This window comes from Diabrotica virgifera, chromosome 7 (genome assembly GCF_917563875.1).
Source record: "Diabrotica virgifera virgifera chromosome 7, PGI_DIABVI_V3a".
Lineage (NCBI taxonomy): Eukaryota > Metazoa > Arthropoda > Insecta > Coleoptera > Chrysomelidae > Diabrotica > Diabrotica virgifera.
The window spans coordinates 5,635,150-5,654,813 of NC_065449.1; the positions used below are offsets into that span (position 1 = coordinate 5,635,150).

General features: G+C 34.0%; 1 protein-coding gene across 1 annotated transcript in view; it reads right to left on the reverse strand.

Annotated features, from left to right (window-relative positions):
- The window catches only part of LOC114342154 (lamin Dm0), a 51,478-nt gene that overhangs the window by 6,206 nt on the left and 25,608 nt on the right, over positions 1 to 19,664 (reverse strand). Inside the window, exon 2 of the mRNA XM_028292936.2 lies at positions 127 to 971. Coding sequence (XP_028148737.1) covers positions 127 to 971 — 845 coding nt within the window. The remainder of the gene's footprint in view (positions 1 to 126; positions 972 to 19,664) is intronic.

Below are 19,664 nucleotides of genomic sequence, written 5' to 3' on the forward strand. Positions count from 1 at the left end.
CGTTGGACCAATATGGACAAACGAAAAAAGTAAACAAGATCAGAGCCAAAGGTTCCCGAGATCAAAAGGATATAGGATTACATAATATGTACTTTTTTAATGTAGTATAAAATATCTATAAAGTACCTGTGAAATTTGAATGTAGTTTCCTCCTCACCAACACGTCTAATGACTTGCCATCCTCCAAGTGCGACTTCTTGATTACTTTTATTGTGCAACTTAACATAGTGTCCTTCTGGATCGACATCAGCGACTTCAATGTCACCTTTTGAGGAGCTGTTCACCGTATAGTCATTCATGCTTGACTCTTGGCTTTCTTCGAGTAGTGTTCGCTTTCTTTTGGCTCCCAATCTGACTGGAGTGCGACGTTGCGACGAGCTGCGTTGGCTCCTACTGTGAGTTACTTCATGAACTTCACTACCTGTTGGGGTAATATTAAGACGAGCTTCTTCAGATTCGAGCAGTTTCCGATAAGCAGCTATCTCTAAATCAAGAGAAACCTTAATGTCCATAAGATCCTGGTATTCTTGAAGTTGATTAGCCATTTCTTCTCGGAGTCTATGCAATTCTCTTTCTAACATTGCGAGGTCTTCCACATGGCGCATGCGCTCATTCTCTAACAACTTCTCCAAATCTCTAGCACGAGCTGCTAAGCCAGCGTTCTGGTTCTCTAAATCGCTAATTCGAGAATTCAAAGTATCGATTCTGGTTCTAACTTGTCTCAATTCGTCAAGAGCACCGGAGGCAGAGGCAGCATGTCTGTCATTAGCTGATTGCAAGTTCTTAATCTTCTGTTCGTAAAGCAACTCGATTTCGCCACGGTTGTTGGCCATTTGACTTTCATATTGATCTCTGAGTTCTTGTAGAGCCTCTTGAAGCTTAGCCTCATATTTTTCTGCCAGGCGACCGTCGATTTCGCTGATTTCTACTTGACGACGAGTACGAGTTTCTGTCAACTGTTGTTGATGGATCTGAAATGAAAAAAAAAACGGAATAAATAAATGGATATGTAAAATTGTCTTAAAGGTTAATGTAACATGTGATTTTAATTACAGTTTAACAGTATTTTATGATATTACATCTACAGGTTTTGACATCATGGACATCCATGCTATGAGAAGAAGATTATTTGTTGTTCAAAACATAAATGTTTTGTCTTGTAAGGGAATCGGTACAAATTTTCGGCTCCAATTCTATTTAAATGGGATTCATTTTTTTCGAATCCTGAGAAAACTAATAAGTATTTTTGAAATATTACGCAGAATGAAAGACTATGTTCCTACCGAGAGCCGAAAGTACCTGAAAGCTTCTATAATGTTTATTTTAATAAGTTCCAGAGGTGGAAAACTAAGAGAAAATGTAGTGTGATTTTTATCAAATATCTCATTAAAAAGAAATTTTCATTTATTTTAAGGGACTTTCGGCCCTCGATAATAATTTAGTCTTTCATACTGCGTTTAAATTTTTTAAAAATATTTATTAGTTTTTTCAGGATTCGAAAAAAATGGACACCATGTCCGTGGTGATATTTTCCAAATCGAATATTCGCTATCCTTGTCATACAACGCACTGAGTCGAATAGAATATAGTGACAATTTTAAATATTTGACATGGCATCGGGAATATTTTGAGTTGGTGATTATGTAAATGGGTAATATTGATAGTGTATTTGATAAATAATAATTGATTTAAAACGTGAACTTATAAAAAGTTATTTATTGTTTATTATTTATGGAAGATCCAAGCAGAGAATACCGCAGGATATATTCTGTGATCAAAGTATTTTGTTGTTAAAGATGTTCAAAATTGTAAGCGTTCCATAGCAACAATATATACAGGGTGTCCCGGAAAATAGTGCGTTCCTTAAAGGTATAGGTAGAAGACACCATGTAGAACAAAAAACTCTTATAACATTTTTTTCTAAATTCAACCGTTTGACCAAAAAACTATAAAACATTTTGGAACGCAAATTCAAATCTGGCAACTCTGTGAAGTACAAGAATCTAAACGTAAATAGTCCCATGTTTAGTAAACAGATAATTTGGAAGATTCCTGTTTAGTGTCAACGCCGAAAATGTTTTTGAATCGTGTGTTCATGAGTAATATTATTATATTATGTTGTTTATTTATGGCAGATCAATAAATGGAGAGGCATAATATCTACTAAAATTCTTTCAAAATGTTTTGCTGGAATTTCTCGTCGTATGAGTGTGAGTGCATGTTCCTCTATGAATTCATGTGTTCGCAAAAGTGGTGGTTCAGTTAAAATATGTGTTTTCATCTTAAAATATCTAAGTATAATTCGTTTAAAATTATGCCATATTTCAACTACATTTTAAAAAAAAATTATAGTAAACAAAAATAGTAAGTATTAGGTTGGAATATTTTAAATACTGTAAGACACAAACGAGTTCTTATTCACCAATGAGTAACATGTTGCCAGATTATTTCATTTTCTGAAGATTAAAATTCAGGTATATGGAAACCAATGTAATCTTTTTTTTTGGAAACGGTTAACTTTAGAAAAAAATGGTATAGGACTTTTTTGTTCTACATTGTGTATTCTATCCATGCCTTAAAGGAACGCACTATTTTCCGGGACACCCCGTATGTAGGTGTTATATTGAAAATCACTTTATCACTTTTCCTATTTTCTCGATTGAGTATTAGTTTTTGTTGTACAGTATATAAATTGTTACAATCACTGAATACATAGTTACTGAAAAAAGTATCATATTAATTAAACCTATCATACCCTTAAACAAATCTGAAGGGCGCCGAGCTATTTTTTTGTGCAGAATTTGTTTAAACAATTTTTTTAAACAATTTTTTTAAACAAATTTAAAACATCACCTTTTTTGCTCCAAAATATATTTTTTAAAATTTTTTTAAACAAATTTAAAACATCACCTTTTTTGCTCCAAAATATATTTTTTTAAATTATTTGGTCATTCTAAACAATGTCATTTTTCTCAAAAGTTGATCGTTTTCGAGTTATAGGCGAATCAAATTATAGGCGATCTGAAAAATGCGAATATACGCACTTTAGAGGCTTAAAAACTCATATTTAAATTATTATTTTTGAAGTTGTTAAGAGCTTAAATCGAAGTTGAAACATTCATTTTCAAGATTCTGAATAGTAGTCGGGTCTAACTTCAATTTAGACCGTTGTTCTTTAATTGTTAATTATGCGCGTCCATCCGATTTTATGCCGTATACTATTTCAAAAATCTCTTATTTTGCCCTGAAAAACATTTTTTTAGATTTTGTAGGTCATTCTAAACACAAAATATTTCTTTTCATTTTTCTGAGAAGTTCATAAGAGATTTCTGAAATGGTATACGGCATAAAAATCGGATGGACGCGCATAATTAACAATTAAAAAACAACGGTCTAAATTAAAGTTAGACCCGATTTCTCTTCAGAACCTTGAAAATGAATGGTTAAAATTCAATTTAAGATTACGATAACCTCAAAAATTATAACTTACATATGAGTTTTCAAGCCTCGAAAATGCCTATTTTTGCTGTTTTCAGATTTTAAATCGCTTACAACTCGAAAACTATTAACTTCTCAGAAAATGACAAGAAACCTTTTTTGTTTAGAATGACACACAAAATAAACAAAAAAAAAAATGTTTTTCAGAACAAAGCAAAATAAGAGATTACCATAAACATGTGATGGATGCGCATAATTAACAATTAAAAAACAACGGTCTAAATTGAAGTTAGACTCGATTACTGTTTAGAATATTCAAAATTAATATTTAAGCTTCAATTTAAGCTCTTGAGAACATCAAAGATAATAATTTATATATAAATTATATATGAGTTTTAAGCCTCCAAAATGCGTATTTTCGCATTTTTCAGATATTAAATCGCCTATAACTCGAAAACTATCAACTTTTGAGCAAAATGACAAAGTAACGTTCTTATTTAGAGTCACTCAAAAACCTAAAACAATATTTTTTGGAGCACAAAAGGTGATATTTTGAATTTGTTTAAAAAATTGTTTTAACAATTTCTGCCCAAAAATTAAGAGATTTTCCTGAATATAATTATGCAAAAATTAATAAAAATTATATGATTTTTCTTGAAAATATGCGTTTGATGAACTGATCCTTTTTCTTAATTTCCACGCCAATGGTCGGCATTGGCATCAAAAAATCTCGAAAGCCGACACTTGGCAAACTGACTTTGGAAAAAGATTAACAAACTGAACCTCTATATAACTGTGACGCCTATGGAGTGTACATGTACATGGAATGATGTAATATCTATAGAATGATGATCTAATATCCTCAAAATGCCACCTTGCAGAAAGTGAAATGAACGTTAATTATGTTTATGTTATTTGATTAATTATAATTAGAAAATTATACGATTTATTCATTTCTTATAATGTGCTTGCAAAAACCCGAATAAAAATCCCTGAGAATAACAACAACTAATATCATTGATATTGAAAACTCATAATATGAAGACAAAAGTGAAAATACATAAAACGAAGGTATTGAAAATAAGGTTTGACAAATAATACACATTAGGCGACCTTTACTGACCTTTATTGACGAATTAATGGTAAAAAAACGGTAGCGTTCACACGACTCAAAAATTTTGATCAATAAAAATAAAATACGGTAGCCGACACGACTCAATAGCTTATTATCTAGCTTAATTTTGTCTATTCAGCATAGTCCCACATGTTGCTGGACCAAAGTCAACAAAACTCTTGGAAGTATACGAAATACTGCTGAAACCTCTTCACGTGCAAGACTGTTGTTTATATAAAAAAAATACGTATTTACTCCTATTCCCCTCACACGGTCAATAATGCTGACGGCGCCTCAATATATTGATGATATTTTATGGGATGGGAAAAATAAAACCGATTTGATCAAACGAAAGGTTTAGTCAAACTTCTTTTTTGTACTTATGCCGGCTGTAAGAAAACATATCTTATGTTAAGTTTGAGACACCCTGAAATGAGGACAAAGTATAAGTGTGGGTAGACATCGAACTCGAATTGTAGTCTTATGTTTTGTGAACATATTATTTTTTGAATGTCCCTGATATCTTTAGAAACAAAGAATATAGACAGTTTTATTCTTTAACATGACGTATTTTAACTATATAACGTGACACATGACGTGTTTATAACAAAACTAAATTAACAATAAAAAATAACAGTTAAAAAACTTTAAAAACAGAAAGGCACATAACGTTAACAATAATTCTAGTCAACACTTTAAGAGTTATTTGTCGACCAAGTAAGCGGTATGCACAGAGCAACAGAGAGACGAGATTGTTTAATGGAGGCTCTGTGCAGAGCCGTAACTACCATTGGGGCAACCGGGGCGGTGCCCACCTTTTGGTTGGCCGTGCATATATTTTAACGAGGAAAATAAAAATATGTATTTTAAAAGCCGATCCCAATGAAATATTTTCAAATGACACAATTTTAAAAAGACCTTACAGGGGCATTCTAGACCTCAACATACAGTTTTAATTTTTTACTGGGAAATTAGTCTTGTCGACTAAAATGCAATTGGAACATAACAGGGTCCACTGGGGCCTGAGCTACTTTGGGGCCACCGAGACCTTAAGAGGAAACAGTAGCGATCAACAGGTAGCGAAAACGCGTTCCAAGATTGCGGCTGTAATTTTGAATATTTTTTCGAGATATTTGGCACACGTATTCGTAATATAATAAAGAATGGCGGTACAGAGCCCAATTTGAAAAATATATTAATATGTGGAAATCACTCTGTAATTAAATACAAAATTAAAAAACGAGCCTGTACCGCCATTAAGAAGAACAAAAAAATACACTTTCTTCAAATAAACTATGTTATCCGATGCTTAGATTTTGTGTCATTTTGGAACTACTAATGAAATAAAAAATTTTAGTAGTTCCAAAATGACACAAAATCTAGGCATCGGATAAAAAAGTTTATTTGAAGAAAGTGTATTTTTGAAGATATTCTTCTTTAGGCGCGATTCGATTGAGGGTAAAATTGTACATAAATCTGCGCGCCTGCGCAGACAGTATGTACACAGACAGTATGTAGTTCATTGCTAATCTTTCAAGATAGGTATGTATGTATCTGTAACCGTGCAAATAAGTCATTAAAAGAATATATTAGTGTTTTTAGGAAATGTATTATTTATTATAATTCTTGTGTTTTTGGATTTGTGTTTCTCTGTAGTAAAATAATAAAATATTATGTAAGCATAACATTTTTACACTATATGTCGCCGTGTTGTTTAATTATATCCGAAACTTACATGTCAATTACAAGGACCTCGCTGGAGTAGTTGGTAATGCGTTAGCTCTGAGATTGGAATGACGCGGGTTCAAATCCTGGGCGATTCATTTTTTTTATTTTTTGGTTGTTTTAATAAAAAATTTTTGTAAGTGGTAGATAAGAAAGTTAGTTTGATTTTTAAATAAAATACAAATAACCTGTTAAGTATATTTACTTCGTTTAAATTACCTATTATATAATAGAAGAATATCTTCTTACGTGCGTACAAAGTACACACACATTCTTTTTTTTGTTCTTCTTAATGGCGGTACAGGCTCGTTTTTTTAATATTGTATTTAATTACAGAGTAATTTCCACATATTAATATATTTTTCAAATTGGGCTCTGCACCGCCATTCTTTATTATATTACGAATACGTGTGCCAAATATCTCGAAATATATTCAAAATTACAGCCGCAATCTTGGAACGCGTTTTTGCTACCTGTTGATCGCTACTGTTTCCTCTTAACATGAAAATTTAAATTATTACTTAGGAAATTAGTTATTCCGGCGTAATAAAGCCTAAAATGCCATTGGAAGAGGGGGCCCGAGCTATGCTGGGGCTCCCGAGACCTTTAGTAAAGATATAAATTATTACTGAGAAAATTAGTTATTTTGGCGAAATAAAACTTAGCAACTTAGCTCTACTTTCTATTGAAAATGAACGTGCCAAGAGGTTCAACCTAGACAACGACATTGATGAGTTTGCCGCGATAAAAGTAAGAAAGAAGGAGTTTTAATCGGGAAACTGTAGTAACTCCAATGTCAATAGATAATGTAATTTTTTTGTAAATATATTATGTTGAAATGTAATCATGTTTTCTATTTGTTAAAATAAAATAAGCTACATCTTCGATTATTGCGTCTAATTATTCTTAATTTTGTACTATAATAATTTAAGAACACTTCTAAACATACTGAATAAAGCTTCAAAATGTAGCTTTTTGTGGTATACAATGTGGTATGTTAAACTACGTTTCACTTTGTGTCTCAAGAGATTTCAAACTAATAACATTGAAATGGTAAAATAAAATTACAATTAATAATAATATAAATATTTTGATGATAACAACATATTTGTAAAAAGGCAAATTGCCTTTTACATTGTTCGGCTACACGCTTTATACTGCCTATAGTCTATAGGGAATATAACGCGTTTGTAATCGCGTTATACTGCCTATAGGCAATATAATGTGATTTCAAACCTACATTGTAGCCAAACAATGTACTTAACATCACAGTATATTTTTTTATGAAAACAGAAAAAATAAGGTAATTTCAATTTTTTTTGTGTTGATCAACTAAAATAGCAATATGTAGAGGTACAAGAAACTTCAGTCATGGAATGCGTTTTCAAGGGGTTAAATATCAAACATTTTTCCGGACCCCTCCCCTTCCGCTGGGGTAAACCCCCTAGACCCCCCGGAAAGGGGGCCACCAGATCACGTTTGCCCCGGGGCCCCCAACATCGTACTTACGGCCCTGGCTGTGTGATGTTTTGGGTGGAATTTTTTGAGAGTATAGCTTGAGGTACAGAGTATAGCTTGTACATTGGACAGAGTTTCTTTCTTTGAACACTATTCCTTTCGCACTATAGGAAATAATTTCATCTTCGTGTATAAGACATGGCTTCCTCATGTATCGTATGTCGTCAGTTAAAATATATATTAAAGAGTAAAAGCGTAAAACCGTTTATACCTACTAAATTTACAATCAAGATGCAGTAGAAATAAACAAACCAATGTTTACAAACCATAATTTACAATATACATATAAACTTTGGAAAACATGATTTGGGATTTACAATGTATATACATTGTAAATTATGATTCGGAAATGTTCCTAGTAGCATTTAACGTGCCTTGGTTTGTTTATTTCTACTGCACCTTGATTGTAATTTTAGTATAGTTTTATAATACTTACTACTTCTCAAAATTTTTTATTAAAACAGTGCCAAAAATTAAAATAATAAAAGAATAAAACACACACAAACAAACACATTGAAAAATGCCACAAATGATTTCAGAACGATTTAGGAATAAATTTTAACTAAATACGTATTTTCTGAAAAAAATTATATAATAAATAAACTTACAATCATAAAATGTAAAAAAAAAGTTTCCATTGGGGTTCAAACTCGCTTATCAGCGCAGTTAGTATTGAAATTCATTTACCTTAAACTTTTACCCACGGAGACCATGTGTCATCATGTGCGAAGATCAACTAACTAAACGGATTAAACTTTTGACGGTTCTGAATTTGACCAAATTATTTTGATTTTGAATTGAAATTATTTAGAATTGACAGAAATATTACCATACAACCAGTGGTGTCATGGTGTGGGAACGCGTGGGAACGCCGTTCCCGCACTGGTTAACAAAAGTTAAAAATAATAGAGAATTTAGGTTTTGTAAACAAAAATTAGCAGTGCGTTCCGGCACTGCGTTCCCGCACTGCTAATTTTGCCATGACACCACTGCATACAACAAAACATAAAGTAAGAAAACAATATATTAGGTAAATATTGATAAAAATTTTGATGGTAATCAAATTATGTAAATCAAAGGATTACATACTATTTTGGTTGGTTCTTTTTAAATTTTCCTAATAATAGGTAGGTACCTATGAAATTTTTTATTAGGATACTGAAACATATACAATTATTACGTACCTGTCGCTTTTAAAAACTATTTAAAAAGTCACTATTACAATATTATAAAACTTTTTTCTCTGCCATCACAACAATAAAAACTAATATACACAACATTAATTTGTTTATCCAAAATCTCCATATTGAACAATTATTATTGACAGATGATTTTAACACCCAATCAGATCCCGTATAACGTTTATACAATACTGATAGTATGGGACGTTCCTGATCGAGATAGTGCACCAAAATTTGGGAATAAGTAGACCATGACATAACTAAGTAAAATCCCCAGAGGCGGAAACTAGAGTGGGGGACGAGGGTAGTTATAAAGGGTCAAAGTCGCGATTTTTATTATTTTTTTGTGACGCTCATGATCGAGATGCACCAAAATTTGGTAATAAGTAGGTCATGACGCAACTAAGTAAAATCTCCAGGGGTGGAACGCTGCGTGACCGACAAAGGGGTGGGGGCAGGAGTGAATATAAAAATTATAAGGGATTTTTTGTGACGTTCGTGATCGAGATAGTGAACCAAAATTTGGGAGAAAGTAGATCATGACGTAACTAAGCAAAATCTCCAGTGGCGGAAACCGGAGTGGGGGACGAGGGTAGTTATAAGGGGTCAAATTCGCAGTTTGTATTTTTTTTGCGACGCATCCACAATAATTGTCCTCCATGCAGCGTTCCGCCACTGGAGATTTTACTTAGTTATGTCATGGTCTACTTATTTTGCCAATACAACTAAAATAAAAAAGTGCTGTGCTAGAAAATAGATAACTATTTAATAAGTAATTAAAATATAACTAATGTCAATATTATTATTCATTAGTAGCCAAAACTTTTATTTTTCGGTGTACACACAATATTTTTATAAAAACATTTACCTATTGATCAAACAACCGAAAATAAATTAAGATCAGCAAGACTTATGTCAAGACATATGCCTTCTAGATCATAGCAGATCTTTTCCAATATATGGTACAAGAGACGTAAATTGACTTAAGTCTTATTGCCATACCATATTGAACAATCATGTTTGCGACCTTCATATCATCGTGAATAACTTTGAATTATAATGTGGTAGACTTAAACCGTTTGTACCAATAAAAAGAGCTGATTTTTTTGGTCCAGAAGGCATCAAAATTTTTTTTTGCGAAATTCTGACTTAAGCCCTTTTTCCCAAACATCAGAGATTTATGTTAACCATTTAAAATAAAATACCCTAACAAAAATATATAACAATTATTTGCTATGACGTCTTTTTGCCAGGGTATTCACGAAAATTATGAATTTAATGACGAATATTTATTTTTATTATCCCTGCTTTGATAAATACAAATAGATATTCAGACATCATTTTTATTTGGGTCACGTTATATTTAGTCAATAGAATACATGCTTTGGAAAAGAATCCAAAAATAAAATACCTAAGCGGATTATACCAATTCATTTCGCTAGAGACGTATTCCTTAATGATGTCATAAATTGATTGTTTAGACAATGATAAAATGTTTTCGCGTGTTCTATTTTCCTTAGAACTATGAAAAGCGAATTAGGTTATGAGGTCAAGGACTCAAATCCAAGTTCCTGCAAATCCAACCTACGACTTGGTTCTGATATATTGCACTCTAACATGCAAAAATTTGTTATTTTAATACACTGCCCTCATAGAAAACGGGTCACCCACAAAATTTTACATTTTTTATACACTACTCCTAGTCCTGTCGCCAGTAGGGGTACAACGGCCTCCTTAATTCAGATGGACTTACCCAAGTTTTTTTTATGTATTTTGACCCGTAGAACACGAATTTTTTGGGTAACAGTTGATCCGGATGTCGATAAGATTGTTATACACAAGGAACTTGAGGAATTACATAGCAGCGATTTTTCGCAAAACAAAACATTTTTTTGTATTATTTGGGCGATTCTCAGCACCCAAAGGTCTTACAAGTTTTTTCGTAGGATGGATAGTTTTCGAGATAAACGCGGTTGAACTTTCAAAAAATCGAAAAAGTGCAATTTTTGAACCGGAATAACTTTTGATTAAAAAATAAAATAGCAATTCTGCTTACTGCATTTGAAAGTTCAAGTCAAATTACATCGGTTTTGATTATTTGCATTGCTAAAAACTTTTATTTGTCAAACAAAGCTATAAACACATATTGTTTCCCATGCCAAATGTACGTAATATACGTAGAAATTCTGTATGCGCGCCTACTCGTTCGATTTCAAAAATTAGAAATGCATTGAAAACACCATTCAATCACTATGTGTTTATAGCTTTGTTTAACAATAAAAAAAGTATTTTTTAGCAATGAAAATAATCAAAGCCGATAGAATTTGACTTGAACTTTCAAATGCAGTAAGCAGAATTGCTATTTTATTTTTCAATCAAAAGTTATTCGGGTTCAAAAATTGCAATTTTTCGATTTTTTAAAAGTTCAACCTCGTTTATGTCGAAAACTATGCATCCTACGAATAAACTTGTAAAAACATTTTTTGCTTAGAATGACTCAAAATATACAAAAAAATGTTGTTTTGCGAAAAATCGCTGTTATGTGATTCCTCAAGTTCTTTGTTTATAACAATCTTATCGACATCCGGATCGACTGTTACCCAAAAAATTCGTGTTCTACGGGTCAAAATACATAAAGAAAACTTGGGTAAGTCCATCTGAATTAAGGAGGCCGTTGTACCCCTACTGGCGACAGGACTATCCAAGAAATTAACACATCACCCACAAAATTGCTCATTTTTGATATCTCGAATTTCCTAATCCTGTCGTCTGATCTAAGTAATTTTTTAAATGTTATAGCCTTATTCTTTAACAATATCGATGTAGTAATATTGTTGCCAGATAAGTAAATTGTCATTGTATACCGGGTGTATCAATCAAACTGTGTTTTTTTTTGAAAGTTCACCACACCGTGTGGAATATTGTAACATTTATAATTTTTATAAAATACTTAAATTAAAACGCAACTACTATAGCTTCATGTTTTCTCAACATTCTGTTTTTTTATTCATTCGCTTATGTTGAGTCTATAACTAGCCATAAAAAAGTTAGGTAGTACAACTTTAACAACTAGCCATGTTTTTCTTCAGTACGGGGTGTACGACAAACTTTAAGGGGTAATTCTGCATGAAAAAAAAATGACAGTTTGATTCACTCGAGAATATGAGATTTACCGAGATATGGGGTGTTGAAATTTTTCTTACAAACTGATTTTGTATGTTCACCACTGGCGCACATACGGGTCATATTACCCGTATGCGCGCCAATAGTGAATATTAAATTCCTAATTGTATATCAAAAAATGCGCAATAACTACCTCTTAAAACCCACCAAATTTCATTTGCATAGCTTGACCGGTTTTAGAGCAATAAATAAATCGTCAGTTTGTAAGAAAAATTTCAACACCCCTATCTCAGAAACGAAGCATTTGCGTACATATAAAGCAAACTGTCATTATTTTTTCATGCAGAATTGCCCCTTGGCAAGCCGCACACCAACGAAACAGGAAACGAAAAACATGAAACATGAAACGTAAAACACGTTTCATGAAAATTAAACATGGCTAAACAAATCTTGAAGTCCGCCTACCAATGAAACGAGTGTGATTCATGCTCATAACACATTTTTATTTTCGGAAAGTTTCATAAATGGCCGGACGTCTATTTGTTTAGCAGTGTTTTATTTCCATGAAACTTGATTTACGTTTCATGTTTCTTTGATGTGCCTTAAAGTTTGTCGCACGTATTTAGAAACAACCTGTATTGACGAAAAACAAGGCTAGTTGTTAAAGTACCTAACTTTTTTATTATCCAACATAAGCAAATGAATAAAAAAACAGAATGTTAACCAAACATGAGGCTATAGTTGAGTTTAAATTTTAGTATTTTATAAATGCTAGAATATTCCACAGGGCCACGCGAACTTTGAGAAAAATCGCAGTTTGATTGGTACACCCGGTATACAATGACAATTTACCTGTCTAGCAACAATATTATTACATCGATATTGTTAAAGAATAATGCTATAATATATTTAAAAAATCACTTAAATCGTACATGTTTAGGAAATTCGAGACATTAAAAATTACCCATTTTTAACCCTTAATTTTGCGCGCCTATAACCGCTGTAAGAAAAATGTTTTTGCTTACTGAATGTCATTTTTAGAGGGCTTCATTATCAGAGTCAATTACATTTTTTTTCTATTTTAAATTTTTGACATTTTATTGACATTGTATCCCATAAGATACACTGCTAGGCGTACCGTACATTACAATGTACCTCGCAAGACACATTGCCAGGAACACTATGAAACCAGTACTGATGCCCAATAGATACATTGCCAGGCTATTAAAAAAATACCTCCGTATCTAGATAGATACATTGCCAAGATGTATATTTGTAGTTTGGACCAATATAATAAATAATATTGGGTTATTGAATTAAAACAAAATTATCAAAATTCCACAGAATATAATGATAACAATAAACAAATCTACAATAAATTGTTTCGCTAAAGTCTTTAGAATTTTCAAGACTTTCAGCGAAACATTTGTAGATTTGTTTAATGTTGTCATTTTATTTTGTGGAATTTTGTGTTACTTCAATTATGAATAGATGGCTTTTTGTGTAGGGGTTTCAACCATACACATAGTATTGAATCAATTAATATATTAATCATATACATTTATAAATTATAAATAAACTACAATGATGATCAAACAATTATTTTTAAAGCTTAAATTCAAAACTTCAAATAAAACTTGGAACACTCAAAAAATAAAAGTAAAAAGTAATTATAAGTACATAGTTAAACAATTACAAAATTTAGTTATTATGAAAATCCTAAAAACATAATAATACTCTCGCCCTACATAAAACATAATCTCGCCCTACATTTTGTACAACTCATTGCTGTTTGTCCTTTGCAGCAGTTACGGGATCATCCTTTGGTTGTAAAAGTTGGAAAGTGTCCGAAAAGATCTTTTCTGACATCTTCCCCAGGTATATTCTGGACGTGACTACGAATCTTGTTTTTCGGTGTCATCGATAATGCTATCACCCCCAGATGGATGACGTCACTAGTATTATGCCAAAAAATCGTAATTTAAAAATAAAAATCGATCTGTTTCGGGAATTTCTAATAATATTCAGTCAATATCAGTCAACTGTCAGGGTCTCTCCAAAAAGAGACCCCTCATCAAGAATATCCTGTCGAAGCATAACATCCAGATCCTCGCACTCACAGATACTCTGTCGAAAAACGATCCACACTTCGCAGGATATTCGATCATCCATCGAAGCCGTTGTCAGGTTTCACGTGGGAATGGTATTCTCGTGAAACACGGAATACCGCACAACACACACACACATTCCCACAAAATTTTCGTCCACCTGATGTGGACTTCCTGGCAATTGACGTGCACATCCCCAATAACGAAACCCTCACGATAGTCTCTTACTACAAACACCCGGATCAACCACTCAACAGGCATTTGCTAGAGTACTTTTCGAGGCTCGGCAAGGCTGTGTTGATGGGCGATCTAAATTGTAGACACACACAGTTTGGTGATCATCGTCAAAACCCAGAAGGCATCCGCCTCACGGATTATCTACTAGACCTTCCTATTTCAAGAATCACCAACGCTGAATTCACGTTTTTGAACGCCAATGGGGCTTCTATTGTCGACCACATCCTAGTTACTAGTAACATTCTTGATCGGTTCGGGGATAGATGCCACATAGGTGATTCGATAACGTCAGACCACGTACCTCTTCTTGTCGACACCGACATACTCATTCCAAAACAACCAAACCCTCCAAGATCTATAAGAGACTATCGTCACGCTAACTGGACTGAATTCCAAAACTTCATCACACAAAATCTCCCTATGTTAGGCGAACTCGATACCAACGATAGTATCGACACCAGTGCAACCGATATCGAGAACCTCATCACTGAGGCGATCACGCACGCAATTCCACTCAAACAAATAACTTATACATCACCGGCACTTCCACAATACATCATTGCCAAAATTCAACAAAAACGACGTCTTCTACGTCAATACAAGGCCAACAGAAACCCACTTATCAAAACAGAGTACAACCGGATCTGTGCCAGGATAAAGAGGGAGATATCTGTCCTAACGGCTCGCCGGTGGGAAGATGCTACCTCAAAACTGGACTACAGAGACGGAAGTAAATTCTGGCAAAAATTCAAAGTCCTAACAAAACAAAAATTATCTCAACCATCTCATCTGTTGGTCAACAATCACATAGTCAATTCCCCAGAAGGGAAAGCCGAAGCATTCAGAAATTCGCTTCAAAACAATTTTCAAACGCCAGATAACCCGAACTTTGATCGTATATTTAAATTCAACACAGAATACATTGTAAATGTTACTCTCAACCACTACATTCCAGTCTATGATCCTATCATGGACCCCCTCACAGACAGGGAAACGGAGAGCTTTTGCCAAATCGGCAAAAACAGCGCTCCCGGACCTGATGGCATCAATCGAAGGTGCCTCAAAAAACTTCCAGAGAGTATCATCCCTCTTCTAACTAAAATATTCAATGCATGTCTCAAAAACAGCCACTTTCCTACTCCTTGGAAAGTGGCCAACACCATCATGCTTTTGAAAAAAGGCAAACCCCCAACCGACGTGGAATCCTATAGACCAATTTCATTAATCAATACTCTGGGTAAAGTTCTTGAGCTAATCCTAAAAGAGAGGCTCAATAACTTTCTCGAAAACCACAATATCATACCAAAATTCCAATATGGATTCCAGTCAAGTAAATCTACTAAACATGCATTAATAGACTTCACTACCAAAGTTACTCAAACCATCAACGATGGTTCATTCGCCATAGCCACATTTCTGGATGTGCAGAAGGCTTTCGACCAGGTCTGGCACGACGGGCTTGTTCGGAAACTTCTGGACATCGGGCTTCCATTGCAATTTACCAAAATTGTACACTCCTACCTCCACAATCGTACTGTCAGAGTGAAAATATGCGATCAAAAGTCCACCCCCTTCACTCCACAAGCTGGAGTTCCCCAGGGTTCAGTCCTAGCGCCGCTGTTGTACATCATCTACAACAGCGATATCACTAACCAAAATATCCCAGGTACTCGGCTGTTTCTCTATGCAGACGACACGACTCTGCTCTCAACTACCTCTCGATACAACCCAAGACTCCTCTTCAGAAGAGCCCAGGCTCTGTTGGACGGCGTCGGCGAATGGTGTTGTAAGTGGAGAGTCACGCTCAACGCGAACAAAACAACAACAATTGTGTTTCGCGCCCCTTCTGTGTCAAATAGAATCATTCGCAATGAAGACGACCAATATCCTCTGAGTTTGTTGGGAGAAAGGCTTGTTGTTAGCCCGACTGTGAACTATTTGGGAGTTCTGTTTACCAGGACTCTCAACTGGGACGCAGATCTAAAGGCAACTTTAGACAGGGTAAGGAACAGGGCCAGACTTCTCAACGCTCTCTCTGGAAAAATTGGCAAGACACACAAGAAGACTCTCATTCACACTTACAAGACCTTTATTCGACCCGTCATGGAGTACAAGTCATGTATCTACTCTCTTTGCTCTAGACAAAAACAAGAGAGGTTGTTGAGGACAGAGCGTAGAGTCTTGCGTAGATGTAACTATGAGCACTGGCGATATCCCTCAAACGAAATCCATAACATCTCGAACACCCCCAAAATCACCGAGAGAATAAACTCTCTGAACAGGAACTTCACAATCAAAGTAATCAACGGCCCCCCTTCCGACACCCAAGAATCTCTCAAATGTTCCTGTTCATCTTCCGGCCACGTACTCCACCGAAAGCCCAAACGCAAAAAGATTCATGTACCGTCCGCTCTAATGCAAACATGCATTGACGAACTCCCGGTGGAGTACGAAAACATCCTTGAGGCTACCCCGTTAGCCTACCGTACCCACCTCTAACATTTCCTCTTCCCTACCCCGAACAGGGAGAAGTTGGTTTTTTGCGGTTTCCCAACTTCATTGCACAATTATACCTGTTCGTCCCAAGAAAATAGCCGCAACTATTTTCTCCACTCGAACGCTCACTGTCCACGCTGCGCTCAAAGCCACCTCCTGACCGCCGACGAGGGACGCAGGTTCGCCTGTCGTTGTACAATGGTTTCTAGGGAGATTGGTCGAGAGCAAAGCACGGACAGTACACGTAAATGTCTATGGAACCAACAACAATCCATCAAACTTTCTTCTCTGTTGACTTCTTAGCCTTCTGGACGCCACCGTCCGGCTTAACCAAGGATCCAAGAACACCAGGACACGGCGCTTGCCCCAGTGTGTTTTTCGGACTGTTTGCTTTTGCTGCCAACACTAAACATTCACCACAAACCCTGAAGAGGACAAAATCCTAAACGGGGAAGCACATTGTACGCATTTCTTCTTAACATTATCAAGACAAGCAAATCAAAACAATGTAGTAGTAGTATACATAATATGAAAACATACTGTATTCAAAAAATATTGACGGGACATCCTACATAATATACCAAACGTTTTTATCACTTTTCTGTTAATCCTCTAATGGGCAAAGTAGCTAATAAGAAACAGTTAGTATTTGTCCGTATACCGGGTAATGTATCCAAAAAGATACTCATTCAATTTTCATCAGTACCTGCCAATGTATATTCAAGGATACTATCTAAATTGCCGCTAACCTGGCAATGTATTTTCAGAGATACTACTTTTCAAACTGATCCTATCTGTTTGTTTATAAACAAATCCTGAATATTATTTTATACGATTGTTTGTTGCAGGCCTAATTATCTAGAATTATAGTTCACCAATTCATATAATAGTTCAAAACATTTAAAAAATGAATTTACTTTCCGAATGACACAAAGTAACACCTTCTTTGAAAGCCATTTTGAGCACGCTTACATAAAACGCTCTCTCATTGGTGGAAATCTCTGTGTATGACATTCAAATTAATTTATTGGTTAGGCGAATGCTTTATGGAGAGGGTACGTTTAAAATCTCGCGGCAACTTTACGTATATATAGAGAAATTAATTTGAATCAATAACGTATCCTGGAGTACACACCGCCAAGTTAAGGGTTAAGGTGGTGCGAAGATATTCTATTCGTTTATAATGTATAGTCGGTTCGCTAAACTCAGACGCAAATGGCTAAAGATTTTAGTACGTAACTTTTTTGTTTTTTGCCAATTTTGACAAAATTTGCAAAATTACTAAATATTTAGTAATTATTAACTATTTAGTAATTAATTTTTTGACAATTTTATGAAATTGGCAAAATTACTAGGTTAAATCACTAGCCAGTTGAGTCTGAGTTTAGCGAACGGACTATATTAATTATTTTCACACGTAAAAAAACTAAAATTTTCAAACTAAATAAAGCGAAATGTAATACATACATGTATAATATAAATATGTAAATGCCAAATGTAAATTTAATATAATAATAAAAATAAAATAGAAGGCTATTACATTGACCTATAATGAGGAAAGGTAAAAGCACATAAATATATCTTGTTCAATGATACTAATAAATTTACTCGAGTATTAAGCGCGGTCTATCTAATGGCGGTTTACCACTAAATAGACAATACAAAAACAAAACAAATACTCATGTCGAATAAAACCAAACTAGAACTATTCGCATATTTTTGAAGACTAACGTGTTTTGAAACATATTAATTTCAGAACAATATATTATACACTCCTGGCCAAAAAAACCTGGACACCTTAAAAATAGGTCAATTTTGATGTCACGTATCTCCTAAACCTGTAGTCCGATTTTAGTGATTTTTTTAATATGTTATAGCCTTATTCTTTAACAATATCGCTGTGATAATATTGTTGCTAGACAGGTAAATTGTCATTGTATACCGGGTGTATCAATCAAACTGTGTTTTTTTCTCAAAGTTCGCCACACCCTGTAGAATATTCTAGCATTTATAAAATACTAAAATTAAAACCCAGCTATAGCCTCATGTTTTCTTAACATTCTGTTTTTTGATTCATTCTCTTATGTTGGATAAAAAAGAATGTGTGTGTACTATGTACGCACGTAAGAAGATATTCTTCTATTATATAATAGGTAATTTAAACGAAGTAAATATACTTAAAAGGTTATTTGTATTTTATTTAAAAATCAAACTAACTTTCTTATCTACCACTTTCAAAAATTTTTTATTAAAACAACCAAAAACAAAAAAAAATATGAATCGCCCGGGAATTGAACCCGCAACCTTCCAATCTCAGTGCTAACGCATTTCTAACTACGCCATCGAGGCACTAGAAATAAATATGTAAGTTTCAGATATAATTACACAACACGGCGACATATAGTGTAAAAATGTTATGCTTACATAATATTTTATTAATCCAAAAACACAAGAATTATAATAAATAATACATTTCCTAAAACCACTAATATATTCTTTTAATGACTTATTTGCACGGTTACAGATACATACATACCTATCTTGAAAGATTAGCAATGAACTACATACTGTCAGTGAGCGCAGGCGCGCGGTAAATGTACAATTTTACCCTCGAGCGATTCGCCGCTAAAGAAGAATATCTTCAATAAAAAAGTTAGGTACTTTAACAACTAGCCATGTTTTTCATCAATACAGGGAGATTTTAAATAGGTATAACAAACTTTA